This window comes from Protopterus annectens, chromosome 7.part1 (genome assembly GCF_019279795.1).
Source record: "Protopterus annectens isolate FY-2018-M chromosome 7.part1, PAN1.0, whole genome shotgun sequence".
In the NCBI taxonomy this organism is placed as follows: Eukaryota; Metazoa; Chordata; order Ceratodontiformes; family Protopteridae; genus Protopterus; species Protopterus annectens.
In genome coordinates, this window is record NC_056740.1 from 258,597,739 (window position 1) to 258,610,782 (window position 13,044).

A 13,044-nucleotide genomic window follows, 5' to 3' on the forward strand; every position below is an offset into this window, starting at 1 on the left:
AGTTTGTTTTAATAACATAGAGAATTATGATTGGGTTGCTGATCATAACCAGCTTATTATGTGTTCAAGACATGGATGCTAATAAATTCACCTTGAGAGAGAAGCTTGAGAGGTGAATTTCTTGGCATCCATGTCAAGAACGGATACACTTCAGAATTTTGAATTCCCAAAACTTCAAATTTCATATGGTTGAGACCATATGATCGAAGTTTTAGTCCTTTGAAACTCTGAAATAAATCTAAAAGAAATACAAAACCATGTTCCTCAATGTTTTTGCAGGCCTGCACCCCCCACGTGGGGTGCAGATCTCCGTTCAGAATTTTGAAGTTCTAAAACTTCGACCATATGGTCTCAACCATATGAAATTCGAGGTTTTGGGAATTCAAAATTCCGAAGGGAACCTGTGAAGAACACATAATTTAAGGTTATGATCAGTGATGCAATCATAATTCTTTTTATTTCATGGAGCTTTATATTTTCCATGTACTGCTAGTTACAGGGAAGAAGATTGTGAGGTGTTTTGCTGGCTTTCAAAGTTATAAAACATTTAGCAAGTGCTGTCAAGAGAGGTTGTGTAATGCAGTCTGTTATGTTTAAACTCACCACCATGCCTTTCAATAGTCCAGATTATTTGCAGAAAGTCCAGATAATTGCTTCATATTTTTGATCTATTCCTCATAAAATCTCTATTTTTTTGAATCAACCATTAGGTTTGAAGTCACTAAATAATGACATACATTTGAGTTCCAGAGTTCGTGTTTTTCAGAACATGGGTACTGACACATCCTGTTATTCTAGCAGCTAAGTTTACTTGATGAAGTTGAGGAGAAGCTACTGGTATGGACAGCAGACAGAAACAAATCTTTTGTTCTACTGCTGTCATTTGCTGAACAGTACTGGCAGATTTTACTGCCTGGAGCTAGACCCAAACTTAACAACTTTACCAGGGGGTGATTAACATTTGTTAGGGTCAGGCTGTGCTCTGCTCTGGAGCTTAACTGGTGTGTCCTTTTCGAATATCAGAGCATAATCACCATGCTCCACACATGACAATATTCTTCTCATTACTCACAGAGCTCAGAGCATAATCACCATGCTCCACACATGACAATATTCTTCTCATTACTCACAGAGCTCAGAGCATAATCACCATGCTCCATACACTACAATATTCTTCTCATTACTCACAGAGCTCAGAGCATAATCACCATGCTCCAAACACTACAATATTCTTCTCATTACTCACAGAGCATAATCACCATGCTCCATATACTACAATATTCTTCTCATTACTCACAGAGCTCAGAGCATAATCACCATGCTCCATACACTACAATATGCTTCTCATTACTGACAGAGCTCAGAGCATAATCACCATGCTCCATACACTACAATATTCTTCTCATTACTCACAGAGCTCAGAGCATAATCACCATGCTCCATACACTACAATAGTCTTCTCATTACTCACAGAGCTCAGAGCATAATCACCATGCTCCATACACTACAATAGTCTTCTCATTACTCACAGAGCTCAGAGCATAATCACCATGCTCCATACACTACAATAGTCTTCTCATTACTCACAGAGCTCAGAGCATAATCACCATGCTCCACACATGACAATATTCTTCTCATTACTCACAGAGCTCAGAGCATAATCACCATGCTCCACATATGACAATATTCTTCTCATTACTCACAGAGCTCAGAGCATAATCACTGTGCTCCAAACACTACAATATTCTTCTCATTACTCACAGAGCTCAGAGCATAATCACCATGCTCCATACACTACAATATTCTTCCCATTACTCACAGAGCTCAGAGCATAATCACCATGCTCCATACACTACAATATTCTTCTCATTACTCACAGAGCTCAGAGCATAATCACCATGCTCCATACACTACAATAATCTTCTCATTACTCACAGAGCTCAGAGTATAATCACCATGCTCCATACACTACAATAATCTTCTCATTACTCACAGAGCTCAGAGTATAATCACCATGCTCCATACACTACAATAATCTTCTCATTACTCACAGAGCTCAGAGTATAATCACCATGCTCCATACACTACAATATGCTTCTCATTACTGACAGAGCTCAGAGCATAATCACCATGCTCCATACACTACAATAATCTTCTCATTACTCACAGAGCTCAGAGTATAATCACCATGCTCCATACACTACAATATGCTTCTCATTACTGACAGAGCTGCACAGATTGTCATAGGTTATGATCCAATGTGGTGAGGCTTGAAAAGCAGAAATCTTCCCACAAATTAATGAGAATATGAGTAAAATGCAAACTATGTTTGAATTACTGTTCTGTGTTCTTTTTCCTCTTAATTTCCAAACCTGCATGCCATGGAAAGAGGTTCATATATAAGTATACATCTGAAATGGAAGTGCCATTTATTCTCTATTAGAGGCTAGTATTACCTCCAAGGATTTTGCCTGATGGCAACTGTGGCTGACATCATCTGTGTTAGAGACATGCAATTCTCTCCACAAAATTGGCCTTATATTGAATGTTGAGATCACTGCCTTGAATGCAAGTATCATAAACAGGCAAATGGAGGTCATCTTTAATCAATGGAATTATTTAAGAATACAAATAAAATTCCCTTGAATGTGTATATGTAAGTCTCTCTGCTTGTCCATCTACTTACTCATGTCAAGGAATTACAAACTCTGTGTTGAGTATACTGCTAAATTAAACATTTTTTCACACCAGAAAGGAAATGCAAGTACAGTCTGTGAGCAAACAGCTGTAGAACCATGGAAGTTTGCAGTAATTCTTGTCACGTCAGTCATTTTTTTAATTTAACTTAACCTCTTGTTATTGACATTTAAAGGAGGGTGGATATTTCATGGTATAGAATTTCCTGGACACATTTTATGTTGTTGGACCCTAGTGCTTTATGTTCTACACAAGATGTCAACACTGTTCTGTTTATAGACCACTCCCTATTTTCTTCCCCCTCTGCTCTCCTTTGCACTCTCTCTCTCTCTCTGTATATCTATATATATATATATATATATATATATATATATATATATATATATATATATCCCCTTTTTAGGATATTGTTATGAAGAATAAATTGTATATTCTGACTGCTTTTACAGAATTCATAAAAATTTAAAACAGAAAGGCTCTGAAATCTGTAAATCCTATACTTTCTTGAGATCAGTAAGTCTGAGTCAACACTTCATACAAAGAAAATGGGTGACAAATGAAAACAGTGTTTTTGTTCTTAGGTAACTTACCCTCCTTCTTCAGAGTACTTGTGTGCAAAAGAAAGAATATCCGAGGCTCTTCCGCTGCCATCACAAACCACTACAGGTATGGGTGGTTCTTCTCTCAGGTATTCAAGGACAATGGAGATCACATTGGGACCCCCTTCGATTACCACTCCAACTACAGGCACACCCTGCCCAAGTCCTGGGACACAAGCACAGCAATTAATTATTCAGTTACATAAGATACTTTTCCAAGCAGAATATTGGGCTGGTTACATGTTGGAATGAAATTTATGCTGAAAGAAAACAGCAATATATTAGTAAAAAATAGTAAATGCGTCACTTTACTATAAAGGTATAGCAATGCCTGTAAATTCAAAACATCGCAACATGTATGCTCACGGCCCCACCACCATGAATACAGTTTGTCCTCTATCAGGAACTACTTGCTCCCATGAATACATCTTGTTTAATATCAGAAGGTAAGAAAAGCTGGACCTTGCAGATGGGAGACCACCAAGGAGTACCTTGTGCCCCTGGCTTTCATAAGTATGTTATACTAAATAAATAGAATAACACTAGTATCGAGTCCCATAACAGGTTCGAAGGTGGTTACTAGGCATGTGTTCAAGGAGATCATTGTGAAGTCTATTCCAGTTTCCCAACTGCCCCAGAGCACTCCCAGTAGGTAAATGGAGGCTGATGGAATCAGACCATGTACTAAAAGAGGCAGCTTGTCTAGAACAAATACCTTGCCTCTGCTCTAACTGCCAGACTTAATTTAATATCCTTTAAGTGGGCTGGTAAATAGAGCTTTTTCAGCCACAACTCAAGACACGTGGGCAAGGGTAAATGCAACATATAAATATATGAAGAATTTAGTGAAGCCAATCAATCAGTATGTTTCTAGGAGATGGGAGGAAACCAGAATATATGGAGAACACCCTCTCAGATACAGAACAAAAGCCAGTACCACACAGATACTGACAGGACTGAATGCTATACCCTGGAGATGAAAAGCAGAGATCTTTCCACTAAATTAACGTACTGGTCATACAACTGTATATAAGCAGTTCAGTTTTCCTGTCTGTTTAAGGAGAAAGCCTTCCATGTTGTGAATGACCCCCACTGTTTGAATTCTACCTATGTTGAACTGAACACCAATTCTATATAGCTAAACCTATACCATCATGTGAACAATATCAAGTAAAGTGACAGGTAAACTTTAAACTAGTTTAGATGACTATGGGTGATTGTGGTGAAAATATAATTAACTTGGGGTCACTGATTTTGGGTGACATGGTGGCTTCCTATTGGCCTTTTCTTGGCCATAAGCTTAATATAAACCTATTTATGTCCTAGGGAACTACCTGTATAATATACAAGTGCAAAAACTATTTGCATGGACAAGTGTGTGATTTTTAAATTGCATATATATATATATATATATATATATATATATATATATATATATATATATATATATATATATATATATATATATATATATATAGTTTCACTTCTGAATCTCGAAATACTAAAATGACGAATTTCAGTATTTTGAGACCAGAATGTCGAAATTGCACAAACATGAAAACACACAACACTGAAACATCGAAACACAGGAAAACACAAAACACAAATAAAAACATGACTCTCCCCAACATAAAAACCAAAACAATAATAAATTGAAAACAAATAACATGAGCATACGTTTTTGTAGAGGGCAAGCTCCCCTGCACCCCCCCACACCTCCGCTACTTATATATACCAACTTTGAGGTCAAACTAACTTGAAAAAAATAAACACAAATCTACTATTACATGCCCTACACTCCCATTGCACACTGTCATACTAACTCTCACTAATAACACACACACACATGCACACACACACTACACATGTACAAAAATCACCACTTTCAACACTAACACACACACACACACACACACACACACACACACACACACACACACACACACACACACACACACTCGTCTACCTACCCCAACCTATGCCTAAAACTCCTCAAAAAAATAAAAACAAACACATTTCTACCCAAAACTCTAAAAAAGTACACACCTACCTGAATCTCTGTACATAACTGGACATTAGCTACCATGTAAAAATCCCAGAGAACGCTGCCCCTTAAAGAGACAGCAAACAATAAAGCACACACAACACCATACTTACTGCAAATTCGGAAAACTGAGATTTGTTAAAGTGCAGTTTTGAACAACTGCACTTTAGACATTCTGGTCTCGACATACTGAAATTTGACATTTCAGTGTTTTGAATACATACACACACACACACACACACACACACACACACACACACACACACACACACACACACACACACATGCATATGTATGCTTATATGAGAATATGGTACTTTTTCATATACTCAGATATCAGTATATATATATATATATATATATATATATATATATATATATATATATATATATATAAACTTCAGAAGATTGAGAAAAATTCCTAGAGTTTTAAATCATCGAAAACACCCTCTCTGCTAATTATATATAACAACTCCAAGACTGCATTACAGTGGGGAAATGACAAACTTCCCGATCTTCACTGTTGATGGTGTTGCAGAGAAAAAAGTCAGCAATATTTTATCATCGCATAATTCAACCAACTCAATGGTACTTATCTATGTATACAACCCCCGTTAACACACACACACACACACACACACACACACACACACACATATATATATATATATATATATATATATATATATATATATATATATATATATTATGTCTTATTATACCTTTATGGATGTCAGTGAAATTTAATTGAAAGAGTTTAGAGGTACAAATTTACACTGGTGACTATGCTAAAGTATAAGCAAACAAGTACAAATATGAGATCTGCGGGCTGATGTTCACTAACAACACCCTGAATGTAGTTTCAGAGAACAAACCAAGGTAAGCCAGTCAAGGTGGTGGCATGCTTCAAGAATAGTCTGGATTATATCAGCTTTATAATTATAATGGATGATAATAAAAAACATTTATAGGTTTTAATCATGCTTTGTGATACAAAGACAGATACATAGACATGCACCCATATGCCCAAGTGATTGAGAAATGTTGCACATATAAATGAAACTCATTCTCTGAGAAGTTTTAAAGAAATAACTGATGTCTTTGATGACAGATGAGCATCCCTTTGCTGTCCCTGCCTCAGTTATAATCCCAGGCATAGGATGACAAAGGGAAGCACACCAGTCTCTAAATCAACAGATGCCACAGCAGCATAGGGTTTCATGGCCGGAAGTAAAATACAAAACATGATGACAAAGAGAGCAGTTTATATAGGTATGCTGCTACATATCTGCATATTTCCAATGAGTACTCAACATGTCTAGATGCTGATGATTCAGCTTCAGACACAGATTGTTCAGTCATGAGGATGCATTTTAGCAGAATGCTTTGTGGTCATTTAAATGAACTTCAGTAAGTAGAAGCTTTGTCTTGGTCATAACAGTAACTCTTGCTACATTTTACAACACTTCTAAAAGATTAACTCTAGATATACCACCACTAGTTTATATTTATGCACCACTGAGCCTACTACTGGCTCCATACAGCTATTAAATATTATGAGCACCAGCATTCTGTTGATCATTAGTCAAGCAGTAAAGGTTATGTTTCCTTCTAGTGCACAGCAACTTGATGAAATCATCAGTTTCATTATTAATTTATGTAGTCATTGGTGGAAAATAAGGTATATGCCACATATGTCACAATGCTTTGTTTATTCTAATGTCATTGGTTGTGTCTTACGTGTATTGATTTTTTGCAGAGAAATATGCTTTTCCAGTTGCCTTCGTAACTTGACTTCTGAACCATATTTGCCTAGTGTGCCATTGTCGGCCAGGATGAAGTGAGTATGCATGTTGTTGAGAATGGTGAGTTTGCTTAGAGGGTTAGACATAGTTTGATAAGCTCGGTTTACCTGTTGAGATAAAATTAATTAGATTATGCAGTCCTTACATTCATCTTCATTTTAGTTACAAATATTTTAAAATCTAATGAGACTTTAAGTGGTCCATAGACAGTTTGCATTAGTGGATATTTGTAAGAGTTAGCGAACAACGTGGCTTGTATAGCTATGCGTGTGTGTGTGTGTGTGTGTGTGTGTGTATGTGTGTGTGTGTGTGTGTGTGTGTGTGTGTGTGTGTGTGTGTGTGTGTGTGTGTGTGTGTGTGTGTGTGTGTGTATGCATATGTATGCGTGTGTGTGTGTGTGTGTATGCGTGTGTGTGTGTATGTGTATGCGTGTGTGTGTTTTTCTGTCTCTTGATGTATCATCTAATCCTCTGTTAACAGGTGTTTTCACTCTCTCTCTCTCTCTCTCTCTCTATATATATATATATATATATATATATAAATTTACACATGCATTTATATATATAATTAATTATGACACTTCCATTTCAGAAGCATGAGCTGGATACATTGTTTCAGGTTTTTAGGACAGTAACATGATTATTTCTTTTCACCTTATAAACTTGAGCTCAATTTGTTTGTCATAGATTCATAAAATCATACAATCATAGAAAACACAAGGCAACTGGGCTCATTGGTCATTTACACCTTGTTAGTAGCTCCTTAGACTTTACCTGCTTTTACAAGGAGCAACAGGCCACTCAAACCAGGAGTGAATTTGTGGATACCCATCTAGTTCTTTAATTCCTTTTCAAAGGAAGAACGTTTGTTGCATTGCTTAATTTAGAGTGGGAGCTTGTTCCAGAAAAGGGGTTGACATTGCATGACATATCTGTCTCCACTGTGTTTTGTTTATTTGCTGAAGCAGGTTTAGCTCCATGGTTCTAGTGTCAGTAGGGTAGTTTGATTTATGGAGTTATAAAATTTCTTGGAGTATTAGATCCCTAATGGCCTGAACAAGGCACATATACTGCCACTAAGGAGTCTATAGGACACTGAATAAAGGGATGGAACTTCCAGCATCTCCTAGTAGCTCTTGTCTTTTAGATCTGTGATGGTTTTAGTTAGTAACATCTTGGGTATTTCCAGTTGCTTGACTAAGTAAGATACCTACCAGAGATGTTGTATTCGATAATAGGTCTGATAAATGTGGAATATAGGGGGAAATAATGTCCTTGGATCTAGATGAAATAACATTTGCAATCAGCTGTGGCAGGTAAAAAGATTTCCAAACCACTGCCTCAAAGTGGTGGTTAGCAGCAGGTGAATTATCACGTCTATATCATGTTATTGAAAGTTTACTTAATCGAATCAATAAGGTCGAACTTTATTGATCGATTAAGTAAAACATCGAATAACATAAAAAAACTAATTAAAACAAAAAAAACCTAACTGGCGTAGGCAGGGGGGCAAGCCCCCCTGCACCCCCATGTGGGGGGCTGCACCCCCACACCCCGTACTTAAATATGCCAACTCCGAGACCGCACTACATTGAGGTAAACGGAAATCTCCCCTTGCAGATATTTCCATTTACTCACATGATGTTCTTCATTTTTGATATTGCTACTTGTCAACTTCACGTTTACTGAGTACATACTTGCCACCCTCACTAGATGAATTCTATACATCAGTCAATTTACTATTTATCTAACTACACAGGAGTCAATTTGGAGCTCATTCGGCTTTTTTATTATGTTAGCATGTGGTATGGTGTCAAAAGCCTTAGCTAGGTTGAGGTATGTTGCATGGAGAGCATGCCCACTGCCCAAGGCCTTTATTACTTTTTCAAAGAAATCAGCCAGATTCATTAGATAGAATCTATCCTTAACAAAACAAACTCCTGTTGGTCAAGCCTTTTAAGATTTTTATATCATAGTTAATTAGCTCAGTTGTGATATATTTCATGGCTTTGCAGATGAGAGTAGCCAGTCTAATGGGTCTGTAGTTCCCAGATCAGCGGTAGGTCCACCTTTGTAAAGTGAAATCACAACAGCTGTATACCATACATCCGGGATAAAATCGGTGGCTAAACTCAGGTTGAATAGCTGTAGGCGTAGGTCCACTAGGACATATTTTGTACAATTTATCAGGATAACTGGTATATTTCCAGACCTCCATGGATAATATACTTTTTTGTTTTGCAGATTACCTTTAACAAGTGTTCTTATGATGGGGGTGTTAAGATTTTGTGGGATATGTGGGCTTTGTATAGTTGTTCCAGGGGTGAAATGTGCACTGAATTTATTTGCTAGTGTGTTAGCTGACAACTGGATCCTTGAGGTACTGCTGATTTGGATATGTTCTGAACAATGTTGGGTGTTAGTTTCATAATGTAACAAAAGAAGGATTTGTAATTGTCTTTAGCATTCTGATGCTACTGTAAGTTCATGGGATGCCTTCATATTTCAGATTGTGTTTTTTTAGTTCCTTTGATAGTTTTTAAATGTTAATCTTGGTTTGAGTTTTTTGCTATACAGTTTAAGAAGCTTTTTTGTATTTTTTTTATACACATGAGCCACCAGGCTAGATTTCTTTTAAACTTCCCATTTGTTTGGATCTCATAGGGGCTACCAGACCCATTTATATACCTATATGCACACCCAGAGACTCCCCAGACTCTGAAATAGATTGCCCATGCTTTGGCCCTCTTCAAAAGGAACCTTGACGATTGGATGGGAGAAAGGAAATTCACCCCAGGGATCACGTCAGTCGCCCTGCTAGACAGGGGTCCAGGGAAGTAAATAGTGTGGGAAGAAATAGCCAGGGAATTGTTATGGCTAGGCTTGTATAGGCCCTAAGGCTGATAGCCTAGTACCAACCTAAGAACCTATGAACATTGTTTGTTTGCATAGCTACTTTCAGTGTCAGTATCTTGGGCAATAGATTAAACTTGTACGTTTAGACTTCATAATACAATTGTAGACGTTATGAATGTTTGAAGTCTCAAACCTTTGTGATGTTTGCATTTAATTGTTTGGGGATTTTGAAGAAAAATATTATCAACTTGTGATCCGATTTAACTGACAAAGGGAGCACTAGGGTGTAGTTGAAATTAATACCATACTGGTAAGGACTCTAGTCAGTTCCTTGACAGTTTGATCTAGGGAGTTTTTGTTTATGAAATCAAGGAATGCTTGGGTGTAACCTACAGTTAGTGTAGAGATATCACATCAATCAATGGATGGGTGACTGCAAATTCATTCTTGACTTGACTTGAGTCACTGTGTCTGACAATGCAGTCACCAATCCCTTGCATACTTTTGTTAGAAGGGTGTCTCAGTGCACTAAGTCTGGAGTGTTTAATTATCTGGTGACCCTTAACTGCATTAGTGATAATAGGTGTTGTAGTGCTTGATTTATGTTGAACCTAAATTTACTAGGTGCTGGGGGCTTAGACAGGGGCATTTTAATGGCCGCATTGTATAAACATTTAATGTGCATTTGTATGGAACCCAGTGGTGGTGTGTGCTGCTCACAGGCTATGTTTGTTTGTGAGAGGGAGGCCTGTAATCTGTCTAAGTACTTACATCTCTGACATATAAATAATGAGCTAATCAAGTTATTTAATTATTTATTGCTAATTGAAAACCAAGTGAGTGATTTGGTCCACTAACCCTTTTCAGGCATGCCCCAAATCACGAAGCTGTGTATTCAGAGAAAAGAAGTGTGCATACGAGATATTTCATTGATTACACAGAAGATAAGTTGGTTTTAATTTAGTGCAATGGTTTTAAAAACATAAAGTACAAACAACAATCAGTTGCATACACATGTTTGGACAGACTGAAAGAAATATCATGATACATTATCCATTATCTAGATAATAGCTGCGGATGGATTTGGCATGGAGATGTTCTTTAAGAGTGTTCTTAAAGCTTTTGAAGGCTTCCTGGCTTTTAATTTTATCTGGAAGGTAGTTCCATGTAGCAGGCCATATCTAGAAAAGGTCCTTGTTCATAAGTAAGTTTTGAAATGTGGGTGAACAAGGGAGAGTTAGATTGTGAGCTTCTGCTCTTGTGGGTTCTGTCTTGTATGTCAATAATTAATTGTCTGTCAGCATTAGGCAACTGCTACACTGCCCTAGTATACTAACTGCTATGAGGCTGGAAAATGAGGGTCTGCAAGTGGTTGATGTTTCATTTTAGTCCATGAAAATAATAAGTTATTAATTGGTCACTTGAATTTGTAGTGCGAAAAGGGAGATCTAATATAGGAATGTGGCTCAAGAATTTATTTTAAAATGGCTCGTATTTGTAGTGTAGAAGGGGAAAATGTAATAAAGATAAGATTAATTAGAATAGTTCCCAGCTATCTAAGATACTGCTTTGCTTAAAACTAATTAGCAGATAGTTCATAGATACAGCTATAGTCTGTTAGTGGATGTGAGAATGGCTAGCTTTTTATACAGAGTTTGCGCTGGAAGAGCCTGCATCAAGTACAGCATTACACTATTTATCAAAACAGGGGAAAGAAAAAACAATAGAAAATTTTGCTAGGATTTCAGCCAAAAATGGCTACTTACAGAATACAGTAGTAATTTAATTCTCTGCCACAGAACCACTAACACTGATTCTTAGAGACTAACATTTGTCTAAACACTAGCTGAAAAACATAAGACAGCAGGAAAATTTAGGAAAACAGAGGAAAAGGGTTAATCAGATAACAGAAATTCTTTAGTAATGCAATAACAGCCAGACCACCATATGAACAAAACGGGTCTATATTAAATTCTTGAAAGCCGACAATGTCGAATCTGACTACACCGTTTAGTTTTTTTTGTAGTTTTTATTGTTTTTTTTCTGAACATTCGATGTTTTAACAGTTCGATCACTAAAGGTCGACATTTAGTGATTCGAACTGTTAAATATTTGATGTTCTAATATAGACCCGAACAAAACAGAATTTTTTTTAACCATACAATAAAAACATACTGTAAACCTGAACTAAATAGCACTTAAACTGTGTAATTCTCCAGGCAGCTGTAACTGAAACAGAAAACAAGTAAGCTTTCACGTTTTGATAACTTTCAGATTGAACTTGAAGTATAACATACTCAATTAGAAAATGCAGATATATCTTCCCAAGCAAATGGGGTGATCTAAAAGCAAACCAATGTGGTGGTCCTCAAGCACTGACAAACTATGCAATAAAAGGAATAAACTCCTATTGCAGAACAAATACCCCCCAAATTAAGGACAACGTCAAATGGAAGCATAAGAAATTTAAAAAGGACATAAGAAACAACAAATGCATTCCATGAACTCAGACAAGCTACAAAAGCCAAAGACAACTACTTTTTTAGTTATGTCAGAAAAATGAGAAATAACATACAGCATTTCTCTAAGATTATTCATAATAGCACTAACTACTCTTATCCAGTTGCTATTGCCAACATACTAGCAAATAAATTTAATGCCAGCTTCACCCTAGAGGCATCAGTTGCAAAACCACTTACCCCTAATGGAGTCAAGCTATCAACCATTATGAGAGAGCATGTACTAAAGGTATTCTCCAAAATGAAGAATATATCATCCATGGGGCCTGAGAACATAATCTAATTAATAGCACTAAGCAAGCATTGGTGGGCCCACTGCTCAAACTCTTTAGCTTGAGCTTAGCAACTGGCTTTGTCCCACAAGAGTGGTGCACAGCTGTTGTGATGCCACTTCAAAACCGTGACCTCATCTCAGACCCCAGTAATTGCAGACTCATCAGCATAGCGAGTCCTAATGTATCATATCAGACTTACTTAACAACATTATCAAAGATCTTCTCGTACTTGACCCCAATAGTTTGGCTT

At 37.0% G+C, this 13,044-nt stretch overlaps 1 protein-coding gene across 1 annotated transcript in view; it reads right to left on the reverse strand.

The window, feature by feature from the left end:
* TRPM1 (transient receptor potential cation channel subfamily M member 1) overlaps nucleotides 1-13,044 on the reverse strand; it is an 841,064-nt gene that overhangs the window by 727,362 nt on the left and 100,658 nt on the right. The window contains exons 5-6 of the mRNA XM_044078483.1: nucleotides 7,081-7,252; nucleotides 3,288-3,462 (exon numbers count right to left, since the gene is read on the reverse strand). Of these exons, the coding sequence (XP_043934418.1) occupies nucleotides 3,288-3,462; nucleotides 7,081-7,252 (347 nt within the window). The remainder of the gene's footprint in view (nucleotides 1-3,287; nucleotides 3,463-7,080; nucleotides 7,253-13,044) is intronic.